Here is a 16,562-nt window from a genome sequence, read left to right as displayed (position 1 = left end):
CTGCAGATCACTGCATAATAATACCAACTTCCAGTTTTTTGCAATAGTGCATGTCTGTATGACTCAAGTCAATAATTCATTTTAATGAAAGCCTTCTTTTCTTTCTCTTACTGTCTGAAAAGTAAGTTCAGGTTTCATATCTAGGTCTGAGCAAAGCGGGATGCAACACTTCAGTCAAAGCGCTAGAGATATTTAGCTATAGAGCATCCATTGATTTCAAGGGGAGACATATCGCACCTATTTGAGGATCTTTAAACTTTCCATATCTCCTTTCTTGCACTTGTGAAATGGAAGTAATGTTCTCAGAACCCCAGGCAGCTCTGAAACTTCAAAAAGACCCTCCCCAACTCTATTATAAAAAGAGGTCCAGGATGAACATGTGTAAGTAACTGTTGTCCTACCATATAACCTCTGGAGAGGGAAATGCCTTCACTTTCATTGACAAACGATAGGATTTTCTTCCAGCTACAGCCTCCAGCGCAGTTTTTCTTCGACGTTTCAAATTAATGAACATTTTATCTTAAACAAAATAAAAAAAATAGCTTTGCATTACTGATTTTCACCCTGCAAAATGAGTAGCTCTACTAAAGAAAATGTGACTCCAAATAAAAATTATCTTTAGTAATTTTGATGCTCCCACATGTTAACAGCAAGAATAGAGCCTTATCTCCTAGAGATCTATAAAATATAAAGGAATACCATAAATATCCAAGAAACTGAGAGCAGTTCCCAGGGCGTGAATCTGCTTGGAGAAGATACACTCTAGCCAAATTCACATTGTGTCCAGCCAGAAAAAAGGGCACAAGATATAAAGTGGTCTGTAGTATGTGGGAGGCTGAACTGAGGATGATCAGATGACCTTTTCACTCTTACAGGCCAAGGATCAATGAATGTTCCAAAAGAAAATATTTTTCCAGAGAGGATTTAAGGGACCTTCAGAGAAATAGCAAAGGAAAAGGCAGAAACTTCATCGGTAAACAGCTGTTTCATCAAACCAGCAAATCTTTGTCACTTCACTGGAATAAAAACAACCTGCTGGAATTTGTTCTTATCCATTTGCTCTGCCCCCTATCTCCAACTCTCTGCCAAGTTGATGGCTTTTCCAAGAGGCAATAAAACATAAAATTCATACAATACATTGGAAAATATCTCTTTCTCTCCTGCCGACTTGTGCAAAATAAAATATTCAAAGTATAAAAAATTCTTGATTGTCCTTTTGATGGTACCTGGGATGCAATATTTACTCACATTATGAACTGCATAAGGATGATGGACATCCATTAAACAAGTTCAACATTTAATCACACTTACCACATACATTGAAAATAATATGCACAAGACAAATAATAGTTTAATTACACAAGTTAAGTTATAAAGATACAGCCCTGATTCTGCAAACCTTTATTCATACAGTCTCTTTCTAATATTGGTATCCTATAGATGGTGCTGCTTATGCGAATGCAGGCTGTCTTCAACAGTCCCAGCTTCTCTGACTCTAATTTTAATCTCCAACTTCTCTGATTTAAATTATAATCTAAACCTCTCTTTCTGAAAGATGCAGTTTATTTGTTTAAGATAGAGTAAGTGGTTATCAGGATTCATCCTGTGTTCCCAGTGCCTTATTCCAGAACTTAAATTCTAGAGAAAATGGGCTGAAATTTCTCTCTAAGAATACCAACACAGAGTACTTAGTCCACACTTCCAGATAGGAGAGGAAGGATACACTGCTGAAAATATGTAATAAATCCATATTCTGACCATGAGTCATCTGTTGTAGAGGACACCCACCAGCCACTTGGCCTCAACACCAATGGTGCTCCAAAGATCCTGGCTAGTTCTAATTGTAACAGGGTGTCCCAAAGAAGGTCACTTCCCAAAGAGATCTGATGCAAAAAAAGTCCTTATTCATATGCATTTGAAATAATATCAGAAATTTCCAGATTTCACAGAAGGCCCAGACAAACCATAGGGAACTTGATCAAGAGTCCTGCTGTAAAACCACATTAATGATTTGCATTTTTTGAATGGGCTACCAGCTACCAGCTCCATGTAGAGTTAGGGTATTTATTTCTTGTTTATTTTTTCATAGAAATGCATAAGTACCATAGAAGCAGAAGTGGGATTCTTCTATTTAAATTATGCTTGTACCTTCTTTTTCCCCTCAAACTAGAATTTGCCTGATTGTATCTCCTAGAACTGACTGAGGACAGCTCCATCACAATATTTAGCAGACAAAAGTGATGAAATTGAACATTAACATGTCTATTGCCAACAGAAGAAAACAGTCATGGAGGAAACAGCACAGGTTTTCCATCCTGGAGCGCCCCCCTCCCTCTTTTCCCTTTTTCTGCCCACGATGGCTCCCACCTTGTGTCACAATGTAAAACCATCACACAGCTGACCTTGGTACAGGAACACTGAATATTCCACAAATGTGCACCACTTCTTACCATAGACAATGACTGTTGTGTTGACAGCCTTGATGGATGGCCCACTCTTCACGTGGCAGGTGTACTGGCCTTTATCGATGTCCCGCACTCTGTCCACAACGAGGATACTGTAAAAAATGTTGGCCTCTGAATTCTTCTGGTCAATACGCTGCGTTACAGAACCTCTTCTCCTTGTCTATAAGAGCCAAAGAAATGAACAAGAAAGAGCTCGATCAAACCAATTTTCATGAGCATTTCCTGAGATTTTTATTTTCCTGTACTTCCACCATAACTTAATAAAAAAATCCCAGATGTCTTTGTACAGCACAGATAAGCAAAGGATGCTTAACATTTCCAGAGGGTCAACAATAAAAAACACAAGCAACCTTATAGGGCAATCCATCCCTATGTTCATCCAAGGTATCATGGCATCTGAGGGAGCAAGATCCTCCCTTTTTTATAGCCTGTCATATCAACATGCCCAGCTCCCCATTGCCATTGTCCAGCACTGCTCCTAAAAGTCCCTGAAGCCGTGATATGAAGAGCAGCACATAGTTTGGTGCCTGGATTCAGTGCCATAGGGAACAGACACACAGAAGAAAAGGAAATTTACACAAGGAGGGGAGAATTCTGGAAATGCTACAGATGGAAAAGGGACTAGATTTGGCAAGGGAATAGCAGGGTGGAACTGAAGATAATGTGACTCTGAGGAGTTATTTCCTGCAACTCCCCCTCAGCATTTGGCCTCAAAGTTTATTTAACCCAGGACATTGTTGATGTCTTATAAACACTGACCACCCTTCATTTACCATCTAAATAAAAACAAAGCACAATTTCACAAGTGTGGTGCCCAGATAGGGCTTGGTAGGGCAGCAACAAGCAATATAATATATTTAAAGCATTTCTTGTTGCTAAGTTGTTTATTTCTGAGGTGAAAAAATGCCAGGGAAAATGGCTACAGTAAGCAATAAACAATTGCATTAATCTTCCCTGTATAATGCAATCATAATTTCAGCCTGTGATTAGATACAATGAGTGACATAATAAATGATCTTGACTTGAATCACCAGCATAAATCAAACTGACATGAAAGGAATGGGAGTTGTAAACCTTAAGCTAATGTCAAATTTCTTATCAGTTTTACACGGACTCCCTGGCAGTTATTCTGTAAGTGACAAATATTTATGAGGATGCTCCCAATGTGGGGGGTGGAGAAGCTCATTCAAGATCATTCCTGTACTTGTCAAAACAAGAGGATTGTTCGTCTGACACTTAACAAATGAGATTTTGGCTAGTTAAATCAAAATACCTTTTCCAAACATGCTCAAATCGGGTGCCTGACTGTCTGCCAGTCTTTGGAATGAATGTGTTGAGAAGACAGCCTCAAGACTGAAAACTTTTTTGTCACAAGAGAGAGCCCCTGCCTGGGATGGGGTGATAAATTTCTCTTGTTCCATCAGGTCAAAAAGAAGCTCCCAGAGATGAAACAATTCTAGCGTTTGCTCGTGATTATGCAATATAACCAGAGCACATTGTGTAAACATGTTTACTTATGAAATTAAGCATCAGAAGGAAAAAAAAAGAAAACCTTAAGAGACATGTCAGCGAGGGTCAAAATGATGGAATGCAAACAATGGCAAGTATTCCGAAGCAGAATTCCTCCCGGGATGCTAGATGCAGCATGATCTGTGGGAAACCTCTGATTTCTCCCTTCCAGGCAGAGCACTCACCTCTCCAGGGTAAGTCCATGTCATCTGCACTCTGGTGTTCCAGGCTGCAGTGACAGTGCAGTTAATTGCTAGGCTGTCTCCCTTCAGCAGCTTGACGAGACGTGGGGTGCTTAACTGAACGTCAAAAATGGTGTTGGCTGCACGTGGCAAAGAGGGAGAACAATTAGTGATGCCAGCAGGGCAGGGTGCTTTCTAGGAGGCAGGGGGTGGAGAATGCCACCTACTTTCTCTGTGCGTTAGGTACTTGGTGCTGTACGTGTGCCCAGCCACGGTTGTCTCACAGCTCAGGAGCCCGATGAATTTGTAAGTTGCCTTAGGTATTCTGAAGCCTTGCATGCTGTCCCAGATTATTGTCCTGCCATCAGGGATTAGGGTTTCTCGTGGAATCTGGAAGTGCCAAACACACATCAGAAAAACAGCTCATCCTCATGTCTACTCTCTAATCAAAGTAGCCTAGTAAAAAAGGGATGGGGGAAAAAGCACCCAAAAAAATGCCAATCAATATGAAAAGGATGACATTTAATAATGTGGGTTTTTCAAGTCACATTTTCATCACAAAATAGAGGAAAAACCTGGGTGAAGAATGCGAATGCTTCATTTGTTTCCAGGATTTCATTATTTATAACAGGATGTAATTTATGACACAATAGATTGACACTACCATTAGTTTTAGCAGTTAGGCTGCTATTCTGTTGGCTCCTGGTTGGCAGCTAAAGTGCTCATCTCCAGGAACATTTGCAATTAAGTATCCTGGTTCCAACACAGAGAAACAAATACACACTTTTCAACGGAGAGGACAAATGGGCTTAATTTGCTGTCATTTTGTGGCTTTAAGAAATTCCTGCCAGGATTCAATTCATGCATGTCATATTTATTTTGCCTAAAAAACTTAAAAAACAAACAAAAAAATTATTGCCATGTGGGATCAAACGTTCATTTTGTCAGCAGTACAAGTTACCTTTTACATTATGATCCTTTGCCCTTTAAGCCCCATTTTAATAAGGTATCAAGAAAAACCTGAAGGAGTAAAGCCTAACACAGCCATTAGATCTCAGACAAAACCTCTCATTTTCAGATCATGCTATTTTGTTATACCTTATTGATGGAATAAATGCCACCATTTGGATAGCACAGAGATCAGCCATGAGTACAAAGCCTGGATATGACTCTACTTTGAATAACACCTGTTTTAATAGTAAAAATAAGATATTTTTAAAGATGGCACAGAGCAGAGTTTAAATGAATTATGGTCATAAGGAAAGATCCCTGGATCAACTAAGCACCCTGCAGTCCATCATTTCCCACTGTGCACCAGTCTCACTGTGTCACTTCATCTCTTTCTTCCCCTTTATTTGAGCAGAGGACTCATGTGCTGGAGAGCCCTTTCCTTCCTACAAGCAAAGCCAGCATGGGTGGCTGTCAGAGGCCGGGGGAAGCAGAATGAAGTCTGTCTCCCTCCCATGGGGTACAGTTTCTCCCTACAATGTGGCACCCTTGATGCCGCCTGCGCAGAAAGACACCCTTGAGATTACACTCACTCATCTCATGCCACTCCCTTCAAAACAACCAAGTTCATGATGAATCAAATAAACAATAAATACAGAGCACAAAATGACGTGGTAGAATTCCTTATCTTTACAACAGCGGATAAGATGCTATAATAAGCATGCAAATCACAGGGAAGTGTGTGCAGAACACACACTAGTAAAGCCCATTAGGTAACAGCCTGCTGGCTACCATTCAACAATATCTTGGTCCCTACAAGCTCTGTTGCCATTCCTGTTCTAAACAAAATGCATTTTCAACTTTGGTGTAACTAGTTAATAGTTATGTTTTCATAAGCTTCAATTGGATTTATCCTTTTCCTGCTTCGGTGAAAATCAAACTATTTCTGAACATATTTCTGTACATGTTTTCAGGAAGAAAGTGAAGCTAGAGGGTGAGAGCTTTCCTAGACTAGCATTTCCCACAGAATTCATTCACTGCACATTCATTACTTAATTGATGTATTACTGACTTTGTATTAGCCTTACTCCAGGAATACAAAAGTAACCAAAACACCCAGAAGAGTCCTATTTTGCAACTTGTAATTTTGTGAGTTGTCTGGATGTCCACTAGGCTTACTTATCCTGGAGGCAAATCTTTGCCTGTACAGTTTACTCATCTGACACTCCTCAAAACCACTAGAGCTACAGCTTTTTTGTATAATTCTTTTGCATCTCTGAGACTAACTTACACCAGTCACCTGTGAAAGCATAACACAACACTAAGTTACGAGAAGGAAAACTTCAGAAAACTGAAGTCACCATGCTGATCACTGTGTGGATGGTACAAGACAGAGGATCCGAGAATAACAGAATAATTTAGGTTGGGAGGGACCTCCATAGGTCATCTGGTCCTGCCCCTATGCAGAGCACAGCCAGTGTAGTTCAAGGCCTTGTCAAAGATCTTGGCCATTTGGTTATCACAGAGAGAAGTAGAAAACCTATGAAGAAATAGTGAAACTTCCACTGAAGCAGCAGAAGATAAATTCAGCCACAATAATAGTTTTCAGATGGGAACCAACAGTGAGTCAGAGGCATTCAAAGAATCAGCTTGTTGCGACGGCTACAGTAAACATGGAATTTATTGTCTACATACTAATCTGTGTGAACCCTATCACTGTGGCTCCCAGTGCATTCTTGGCCTTTTACCTTCTTTGTACTTTGTTTCAAATGCAACTATTTTCGGTATAGGCTGTGCCTCCTTCTTTGCTCCATCTTAGCTGAATGTTTTTGGTACCTGGTGGCATTAACACAATACAGCACCATGTTGTGTGTGTACATGTGGTCAAGAGTTATAGTCAAGCTGTGGTTCCCCACATTTCCAAAGGCAGATTGTATTGGAAAGAGACAACTAAAAGTTTCATTAAAATGTACATTAGCTTCTCAAATGTTTGGCTTTTCTTTCATGTTTCCCCTTCCACCAATTTGGGAAGGATGAGGTGGCATTATTAAGAATTCAGATTGTCTGTGTATGTGATTCACAACATCCCTTGGGTTTCTTTCCACTTTTTATTCCTTGTACTGAAGCTTATTTACTTCTATTCCTATGAATGTCATTGTTTTTATGATGGAGAATCCAAAAGGATTCTTGGTAAACAGATGGATTCAATCATTGTATCAAAAGGTGATACTTTCTCCATTTATCAAGATAAGAACAAATGAAGAGGTAAGAGAAGTGCATAGCTTACTTGCAATAAGGTTTATCTTATTTTATGGATCCTGAATGAGGCTGCCAGAATCATGTTGATAGGAATGATGTTTTCAGAGGCTCTGAATATCTAACTATTAGCATCAGATCAAAACTATTAATTGTTTTCACAATTCTTCATATGATAAGGAAAAGATCAGCTCCTGCAGATAAAGGTTATATCAGGACCTGAAGGCTGAATTTGAAATAGGGATTAAAAGCTTCCTCCCCATTTCCCAGTCCATGTTTTATTAGCTTCTTGATTTTTGAAGATTCCTCTCCTATGCTGTATGTGATTGCGATGCTATAAAATACAATCTGCACAGATGTTCAGCCTGAAAATGAAAGCAACACAGTATCTGAAAAGGTTGACTAAGGTAAAGATGAAGTTTGAGTTAAAAAATGGTTTGTAGTTTTGAAGATGGATAATAAATAAACCTTTCCCATATTGGTCCACTAAGAAGTAGCACTGCAAAGAAATAAACACTGGAGGCAGTGCTCATGAAACTGTAGGGATTCCTTCCAGAAGAGAGAGATTATTAAAAATATTTTGTATTTTTACTTCCTGGCAATACAGAAGGCAGAACCTAATGACACTAAAGCTGGTATTTTCTTTCCAGCTCCAGAGGACTTCTTTATGAGGACACCAAATTCTTCCTTTATCACTGATGGAAAACACAAAATAGCTCTTGCCATTTCTCCAGCAGTAGTATGCCTGCAGCTGTGGAATGCATTTAACACATCTCTTAATTGCCCTGTGAGTAAAACCGTGCTGGAATCTTCATATAAGGGTGTCATAGAAGATAAATAAAGTAAGATATGATGTAATGCATTGTAGCTTACATGCTTCAGGAAATTCTAGGATTAATTAGGGAACACATTTATTTTTCCTGGAATGCAAAACATGTAAGCAACCAATCCTTTCTTTCAAGGCTTGGCTCTACCTCCTCCTTCTCCTTCTGAGAGTATTACATCTGGTTTTAATGGTGTAAAGCTGTGCCTTACACTACAAGCCCAAGCTAAAGGCAAGTTGATATCAAAAAAAAAAAGAGCAGCTACATTTCAATCTTCTACAAATAAGGAGACATTTTTTTTAATATTGTTTAATGAGAGAAACCTCACAGGAATTTTCTCAGCTAGAAATCTAATATGCTGAGATTTCAGATGCAACACTACAGCACCCAAATAAATTCCCACTTTACAACACCCCTTCTGTGGAATGCTACATCTCACTTGCTTTTGATTCCCGTGCCACACAACGTTGTGCATCTTCTTGCAAGAAAGCTCTGTGTGTGTGTGTTCGTGTGTGTGTGTGTGTGTGTGTGTACCTACACACATAGGGTAATGTTCTGCGTCAGATCACTTTCTTTTCTTTGCATTTTGTTCTCTTTCATGGAATTTAACAGGTTAAAACCAAGCAGCAAAATCAGTATCTATATTAGCAGAGCAGCACTTGAAAGAATTGATAAAATTTGTGGTTGGTGTAAAGCTCTACAGTCAAAGAATAATCAAAGACTTATGTTGCGCTAGATAAGTACCTTACGGTGGTATTGTTTGGCAATTGCACATTATTCTATAAAGAGACAAACCTCCTTTCCTTTTAACAGTGATGAACTTTCATTGCCAGTATGTACATAACTCCCTTTATTTAGAAATAAAACTTCTTTGCCACCTCCACCTAATTTTTCAGAAAAAAAAAGAGGTAACTTTGAAAAAAATGCCCCATTCTCAGTCTTGATACCAGGTACTTAACTGCATACATATGGTTCAGTTAGCTGTCCATGTAACTCTTAAGGTATCTAGGAGGCAAATGTTTTCCTAAAACATGGGAATATCTTTTTTTTTTCCTTTCTCTCTGAAACTAGCCCTACCACATCAAATGTTGCAGTTTCTCTGCAAAGTTTCCCCACAAAGAAAAGCTATCCCTTGTCTAAGTGTGATCACATGTCAAAGGAAGCAGCAAAGTCTCTGGTGGGAGTGAGGTAGGGCAAAGGCTTGCAAAGATCCCTGTACAGCCACTGCAAGTCCCCAGGGACTCACCGGCTGTTCCAGAGGACAGAAAAGGAAAAGGGAGGAAGGGCAAGGGAAGAGGTGGGAGGAAATCTCTTCTCCTAACAAGAAATTCCTTCCTGGGCTTAAGAAACCTTTGCCAGTGAGGATTTAATAAAGTAGTATGAAAAGTTTAAGTTTCTTCAGAAAATTTCCACCCTTTTAGGAGATTTGATGAAATCCTTCTGTGCAACTCAAAATGAAGCCTCCAAGACTAAAATATTTCTGAACACATTGACGCCCAGAAACATTGCATAAGAAATATTAAATTGTCAAAATATTTCAAAAGCATTACAATAGCTGTAAACAAACAAACAAAAACATCATCTACAGTAACACTTTCAGAGCATGCTTGGATAGAGGTACCTTTTTTAAAGTAACAGCAATGTTTGGATCTGTGACTCTGCATGGAATGATCATTTCTCTTCCTACAGCCATGTTTATTATTTTAGGTATATCACTGTGCATCTCTACAAATGGATTGCTTGTATCTGCAAAAGAAGAAAAAATAAAAGTTAATTTGTGAAATTTTAAGGCAGTGCATGGGAATTGTAAGACTGCACAGACTTAAAAAAACAGACTAGCCCTGTCTGTAATGAAAGCTAAACAAAGTCCTGAAATCAATCTTCTGTTTACTTTTGTCTAAACATCTTCATCAAACTATTATTAAGTATTTGAAGGTATATGTATCATTCAATAACAGTATCAGTACTTTGAAATTTCAGGACGGTTGAAGTCCATTTTTTCTGTTACAGCAACACCTCTAACCTCTACTGCTGAGATATCTGCTTCTTATTTCATGGCATTTATATCTTTTTATCACCAGGAAAAGTAAATGTATGGGAAGTGAGCTGAAATTCACTTATCAGGAACCCCCTATAAAGCACATCTTCCTGCTGTCTGCAAGGAAATTGATAGGAAAAATTCACACTGACTGCATCAGGAGAAAGAATCTACTGTGATTATCCAGCCATTTTTTCACCTCCGAGAATACGGACTAGAGAGAGTTAATTCTTCTCCTCATTCCCACTATCACAATACCTATGTGTCTCTTTTTTATGTGACAAGGTAAATGAAAATGCCAGGAAAACATTAATTCCTCTTGAGTCAAAGCTAAAGCTTGGCAGAGTAATTTACCGTCCCTTGAACAATCCCTTTAACAAAGGGCATTGTCATAAATAGCTTGCGCTGGGAACAGGGAACATTGCTGCTGCTATTGTTTGGGCCACTTAACAAAGAGGGGCTTAAGCCACGGGCTCTGGCTCCAAATCTTCTTTGCAGGTGTTCAGATCTGAAGTTTCAGTTTGACTCACATTGCAGATAGACTACCTCCAAATTCACATAAGGTTTGGTTTTTAACTCCTAAAAAAAGCAGAACATTAAGATCTTAATTCTATGCTTATCTACAGCTCTAATGTTTTTTCAGGCAAATCCCATTATTTTCACTCAGTCAAAAATCCTAGAAATAACAATGGAAATCTTTCTTGGATAAGAAATTAGTAAAGTTAGCAAGAATCAATCCCTTATAAAACTTCAAACTGTAACACTTGATTTAAGTGTTCTGGCCCCAAACTTCTGTGTGTTGACCTATGTTCACTCAAGCAGTTCTTCAAGTAAGTTACTTTTGCTTGTCTTTCAAAAGTATGATATGCACTTCCCAGGGTCATCAAACTGTTCTGCCCTTAGGATCCTCTTTTCTTACTATATGCAATAATATTTTTGTTTGAGACATCAAACAGGAAGAGAAATGGATTCTGCTCTAATTTATACCAGTGAGAATCCTAAGGCAGAAGATCTCAAATGTACTCTAGGATACAGAAAAAATTTTGCTAAAGTGGTTTAATGAAACTGATACAAACTTTCTGAAATGAAACCCACAAAGTATTATTTAATAGTAGGTCTTAAACGTCCACTGAGATAGCGAAAGGAACTTATGAGTAATAGAGGATGCATATGTAATAAAAAATGCCCTGAGGACTTGTTAGGCTGACATTTCCTCTGCAGGACGATTCAAGGAAAGACCAAGAATGAACCTGTTTGTAGCACAGGGAAAAGAACCTTTTTTGTTTCAGGGACTGCAGCACAGAAGAGGTCACCTGCCCCTTAACATCACCAGACAAACCGATTTACTACTCCCCAAAGACTCGTTTGTCTTTGTCACAAAATTAAGAGCTTCTGCCCAAAACCAGCAAGCTTTGCAAAGTGGTTTCCTGTACCATAATCTCCAGATCATTGTAAGTGTGAGGAAGAGCTGTTCTGGGGCCTGCCAGTGCTGTCTGCAGACAGTGTCACCACTGACTGATGCCAGTATTGAGGCAGTGGGGGTTGTGCAGCTCAGACCTCGCAGGATTCCCGGGGGGCCAGGAAACCAGCATAAAGCACCATGTTTTCTTTCTTCTTCTTCAGTGGAAATGCACGTCCACACCTGAAGAAGCCAACAAAGAGCTGTATGAAAGCAGCAGAAACACTCTGGTTGCCCTTGGTGGGCTCCAAGGCTCGGTGACAGCTCTCCTGGTGCCCTCCCTGCAGTGTGCGCCGAGGCGTCGCCGTGCCCCCGCTATTCGCGTGCAGAGCTCCCATTGACATCACCGGGGACTTCCGCCATGGGCCAGAGGGCAATCGATGGCCCCGAGTGCTCCAAATGTCTTCCTGCTTTTGATTAAAAGGAATACGCATCATGTTTCCTAAGAACAGTTTTGTTTTCATAATGAGCATGGAGGCTTTTCCTGGTTCCCTTTGATTTTATTCTCCTTCCATCGTAAAGGCCCTAACTGGATACTCTCTCTTCCTCAAGATCAGAATCTGGTGCAGGCTTTACCAGCCTGGATCAGGCAAAGCTGAACTCACGGCAGCGCCAGGGCAGCTTATGCCACCTTGACAGGGTTTGCCAACAACATGGAATTCTTTGGTTCCCCAGGCAATAGCTTCTCCTTGCCTTTTCTTTTCCTCTTTCCTTCCCATCACAACCCCAGCTACTGCAATTAGCTCCCACTACATTTCCTTTCAATTTCTTCCTGAGGGGAGGTAAATGAACCTTCCCCACATAGCTGCTTGGCAGCACATCTGGCATGACTTTATTTCCCACCAGCAGTCTTTTGAGCCAGTTTCACTCAATTCTATGTTCAGAAAGCTCTAGATGAAAGGAACATCACAGACTGACCTATTTTGAAGACCACATCCAGGTTACACATTCAGCTTCATTGGGATTTGGAATGGAAAATCTAAGGGTTTGACCTTGATTTTATGAATTATTCATTTGGGTTGTTGGTTTATTTTGTTGGGGTTTTTTTCTTCAGACCTGCCTGTGAGGTTAGAAAAATGAAAGCTGGATAGCCAGAATACTTACATATGTTAAAGGTTACTTAAAAATCAGTTTAGTGTATTTTTAAATTATACCTAGAATGAATGCCTGTGTGCTGGGTTGACTGTGTTCCTTACAATATCTCTCAGTTACAATCAACATGAAACCACAAAGAGCACTCATGAAATCACAAAATTCATGAAGGTCATTTGCTATATTGTTAAAGAGCATAAATAGCAGCTTTTTTGCTAAGCTGGTTGGCAGCCAGATAAAAATGTGATAAGAGACTTAGCACAAGGAATATTATGTCTGGTATCAGTAACCTGTCTAGGCTATTTATGGGGTTTGCACAAACAACTAAATTAGCCAACACTGAAATGCCAAATTCAGAAACAGTGGAGAGGGTTTTTCTTTCCACAAGCTTCAGCTACTGTTCTTGGGTTTGTTTTGTTTTTAATAATCTGAGCTATGTAAGTCAGAGGACTTACACATACATTTGCAAGAAGAAAAGTCTCTGCAGGAAAATCTAAGCTCCTTGAAATCTCTAAAAGCTTATCCTCTGAAGTTCTTCCAAAACACCTGCTTACACTTGGCTCATCCTTAAGATTCTTTTCAGGCTAAAAGGGGGAGAAATATTTTCATCACATTCACATAACACCCTTTCCCCTCATGCATGTGAAAAGGACCACAGTCTTTAGTAAGGAACAGACATGCAGACTTCATTGAAGTTCATGGGCCAACTGCCACATTCCCTTTCCATTGAAGGGATTAAACCTCTTTAACTTTATTTATCCCAGATAAATTATTGGGGCTGCTCAGAAGTAATTCCAAAAGAATCTTGCACACCGAGAGTCATTCCAGCCTCACTTGCACATCTACAATACAGACATTTCTCACTGAGCTAGGAGCCAAACCACTGGTGTTGTCCCCGGTGAGAAAAGGGGAATTTTGTAATGGGACTCATCTGACCTGTTTTAGACATCTGCTTTACCATGAGATGAATCATGCCCTAGGAAATATGTCTGTTGAACTGGCTCATATGCCTAATTTCCTTAAAGAAAAACAATCCCATTTTGTATGTCATATTCTAGAAGAAAGGTTGTTCCACTCGTGCCTCTTGTAAACCAGTAAATAACACTCTTCAAATACAAAGTATGTCTAAACCTTGAAAGAAAACCTGATAAAGTATTCTCCTTCTTTTTTGTTTTTCTTTCTTTTACCTGGACTTCTATGATTATTAATTTATATCTAGAGCACACTCAGACACAAAGAATTTCTAATACAATTGTACAAAAATTTTTAGACAAGATTGGTTTGTTTTACTTTGAGACTAGTTACACTATGCTATTGTCAACAAAGGACCATGACACAAATAAAACACAGTTCAAAATCTTCAGGAAAAATAGTCATATTAGCCAGGAAATCCACGACAGAGCTATTACTACGTTCAGCAAGCAATCCCTAGAAAGGCTAATGAATACTAGGAATGCTCTTTCAGATGTGTCCCTCCATTGTGGTGGCTCACCCTGGAAAGATGATTGTTTCAGTAGGAGCTGTGAGCCTTGGTGAGGGAGCAGGACCACAGAGGGGTCACTGCAGAGCTTTGGATGCGGCCAAAGCGTGGGCACATGCTCCGCTCCCCGCGGTGTCCTGTGATACGGAGCCCATGCACACGCAATGACAAAAGCGCGGCAATTATAGGCCATTGACGTCAGCAAGTCCTAGAGGTCTCTGTTTTGTAACAGGAACCTCATTAGAAGCTAAAAATGTGTCCGCATACTTGATACAGCTGCAACATAGTTTAATTCCAACGGGTTTCCTCTTCATAACAGAAGTGCTATCATAGTATTGACTCCGACGGTGTAAGCCAAAACCGTACTGCTCATAGGCTAAAACTGTGCCAAAAGCAAAGACAAAAAAAGGCATGGAGAGGAAGAGTTTCCCAGGCCTGAGCAGGTTCTTTTATCAGTGTGTAATTTGTAAATAAGAAGAAAAAGGAAAAAGAAGAAAATTCTCCCTTTCTGTTAGCTCTCAGGGTGTTTTGTCTTACTGCTTTTGTTACACGTTGAATGATTTTGACTCTGATGCTTCTGATTTAGGAGACCCTTTTGCAGAACTCTTTGGATATCCTCCATGTCCTGCAACAATAGTATCTTTAGGATTACAGGAGTCAATCCATCCAAGCTAAATCTTAAATGCATGTCAGTTCTGGGTCTGGATCCAGCTATCTGTCAGCAGGAGGACCTCCCAGGGAGGTGCCCAGGAAGTTCTAAAACACTAAGAATCTGCAGCATAGAGCTTTAGTGCTTGAAAATGAGCTCAGAATCCCAGATGTTTTGGGATTTCAAAGCCTTACATTTTGAACAATTCCCTAATGATAAAGCCCTTCATTTTGGACTGCTGAGCCCAAGACATACATCAAACCAAATACGTACAGCTAGTGGGCATGCTCAACATTCTAGGCATTGGTGAGCACAAGTACTCTCAGGACCTGCACCTTTAATTACACAACTCTGATTTGCCTCACCTGGCTTAAATCCTCTCAAAGCAAGAAATTTATTCTAAGCTTGTTCTCCAGATTTCTTGAAAAGTAGGTGATGAACAGTACATACCAGAAGCTTCTTTTATTCTCTGTTAAGTATAGGAAGAGAACAGACAACTAACACAGCCTAGAGGTCTGATTTTAAAACATGTCTCTCTCTGCAAGGAAAAGTAAGTGACCATAAGACATACACCACAGGATTATGAGAAAAGACAAGGAGAGGGAGAACACTGACTAGGAAATGGGCTACTGCCTCAGAGCCAAATAGTTTTACTTTGAGAAGAATTCTGTTCTCTGTTGCAGAAGAATTAAGATTTTACTCTTGTATATTACTTGCCAAAAGCAGTCTTCATCACAGAAAATAGCAACACTTCAACTTGAATCACAGTTTGCTTAAATTCATGCAAAAATCTAACTTTGATATATCAATGTAAATGAACTTACAAGCCTTTTCTCTGTCATACCATGGGAGCAATTGTTCAAAGGCAAGAAATTTTGAGAGTAATTATGAGAATTAAGTGCACTACACATTTTTGAAGACAGTGAATGAGCTCCAGCAATTGAAAAGTGCCTTGGAGATATTGGGACAAAGCAGACAGAAAGAAAAGCCCTTAGTACTGTCCCCAGGGAAATTTACATAGGGTTCAGAACAGCCTGCTGATAATTTGGTGTTTCTTAAATGTCTTTATTCCATCATTATCTCTTTTCAAGCAGAAAATTCCTCATGGCTCACTGCAATGTATGCAGTGAGCGTTCATTGCAAATCTTTCCTTTTTACTGTTTGGCTGTATTTTCCCTTACAAAACAAAGCTCTGAGCAGTTCTGGGTCCGGGACAGTGGAGAAATTGGCAAAGAGGTTTGCTTCATTTCAGATTTTTCCCATGGCTCATGGGGAAAGTCAGGTCATCAGTTTTCTTGAGGCAAAGATGAAGACTCTTAACAGAATTAATTTCCCTTGCCTAATGTCTCAATTTCTGAGTTGTGTGGGGTCAAGAGTTGTGGAGACACTGTGCACTCACTCCCCTCTGCAACTCAGTAGTGACCTCTCCAGCTGAAAGAGGGGTGGTGTCAGGACTAGCTCCTCCAAGGCAAGTCACCAGCCTGCCTCTCCTTGACCCCTAAAAGCAGGACTTTAGAAATGCTTCAAGTCATCCTGGGGCCTGTGGGACTTGCAGTCTCCTTGTCATTGCCTTGTGACTTGTTCTTCTCTATACCAGATCATTTTCTGCTGGAGTGTACATTCATCACTGAACCAAAGGACTTACTTTTTACTAATTACT

The 16,562-nt window shown here is 39.8% G+C and overlaps 1 protein-coding gene across 2 annotated transcripts in view; it reads right to left on the bottom strand.

Annotated features, from left to right (window-relative positions):
* FLT1 (fms related receptor tyrosine kinase 1) overlaps positions 1-16,562 on the bottom strand; it is a 108,827-nt gene that overhangs the window by 73,582 nt on the left and 18,683 nt on the right. For both annotated transcript variants that reach the window (XM_077173828.1, XM_077173829.1), the window contains exons 4-8: positions 9,806-9,930; positions 4,384-4,546; positions 4,160-4,296; positions 2,451-2,625; positions 402-519 (exon numbers count right to left, since the gene is read on the bottom strand). In XM_077173828.1, the coding sequence (XP_077029943.1) occupies positions 402-519; positions 2,451-2,625; positions 4,160-4,296; positions 4,384-4,546; positions 9,806-9,930 (718 nt within the window). The remainder of the gene's footprint in view (positions 1-401; positions 520-2,450; positions 2,626-4,159; positions 4,297-4,383; positions 4,547-9,805; positions 9,931-16,562) is intronic.

Source organism: Agelaius phoeniceus, chromosome 2 (assembly GCF_051311805.1).
Source record: "Agelaius phoeniceus isolate bAgePho1 chromosome 2, bAgePho1.hap1, whole genome shotgun sequence".
In the NCBI taxonomy this organism is placed as follows: Eukaryota; Metazoa; Chordata; class Aves; order Passeriformes; family Icteridae; genus Agelaius; species Agelaius phoeniceus.
Note: the sequence above shows the minus strand (reverse complement) of the source record. Positions and strands in the feature narration are given on the sequence as shown.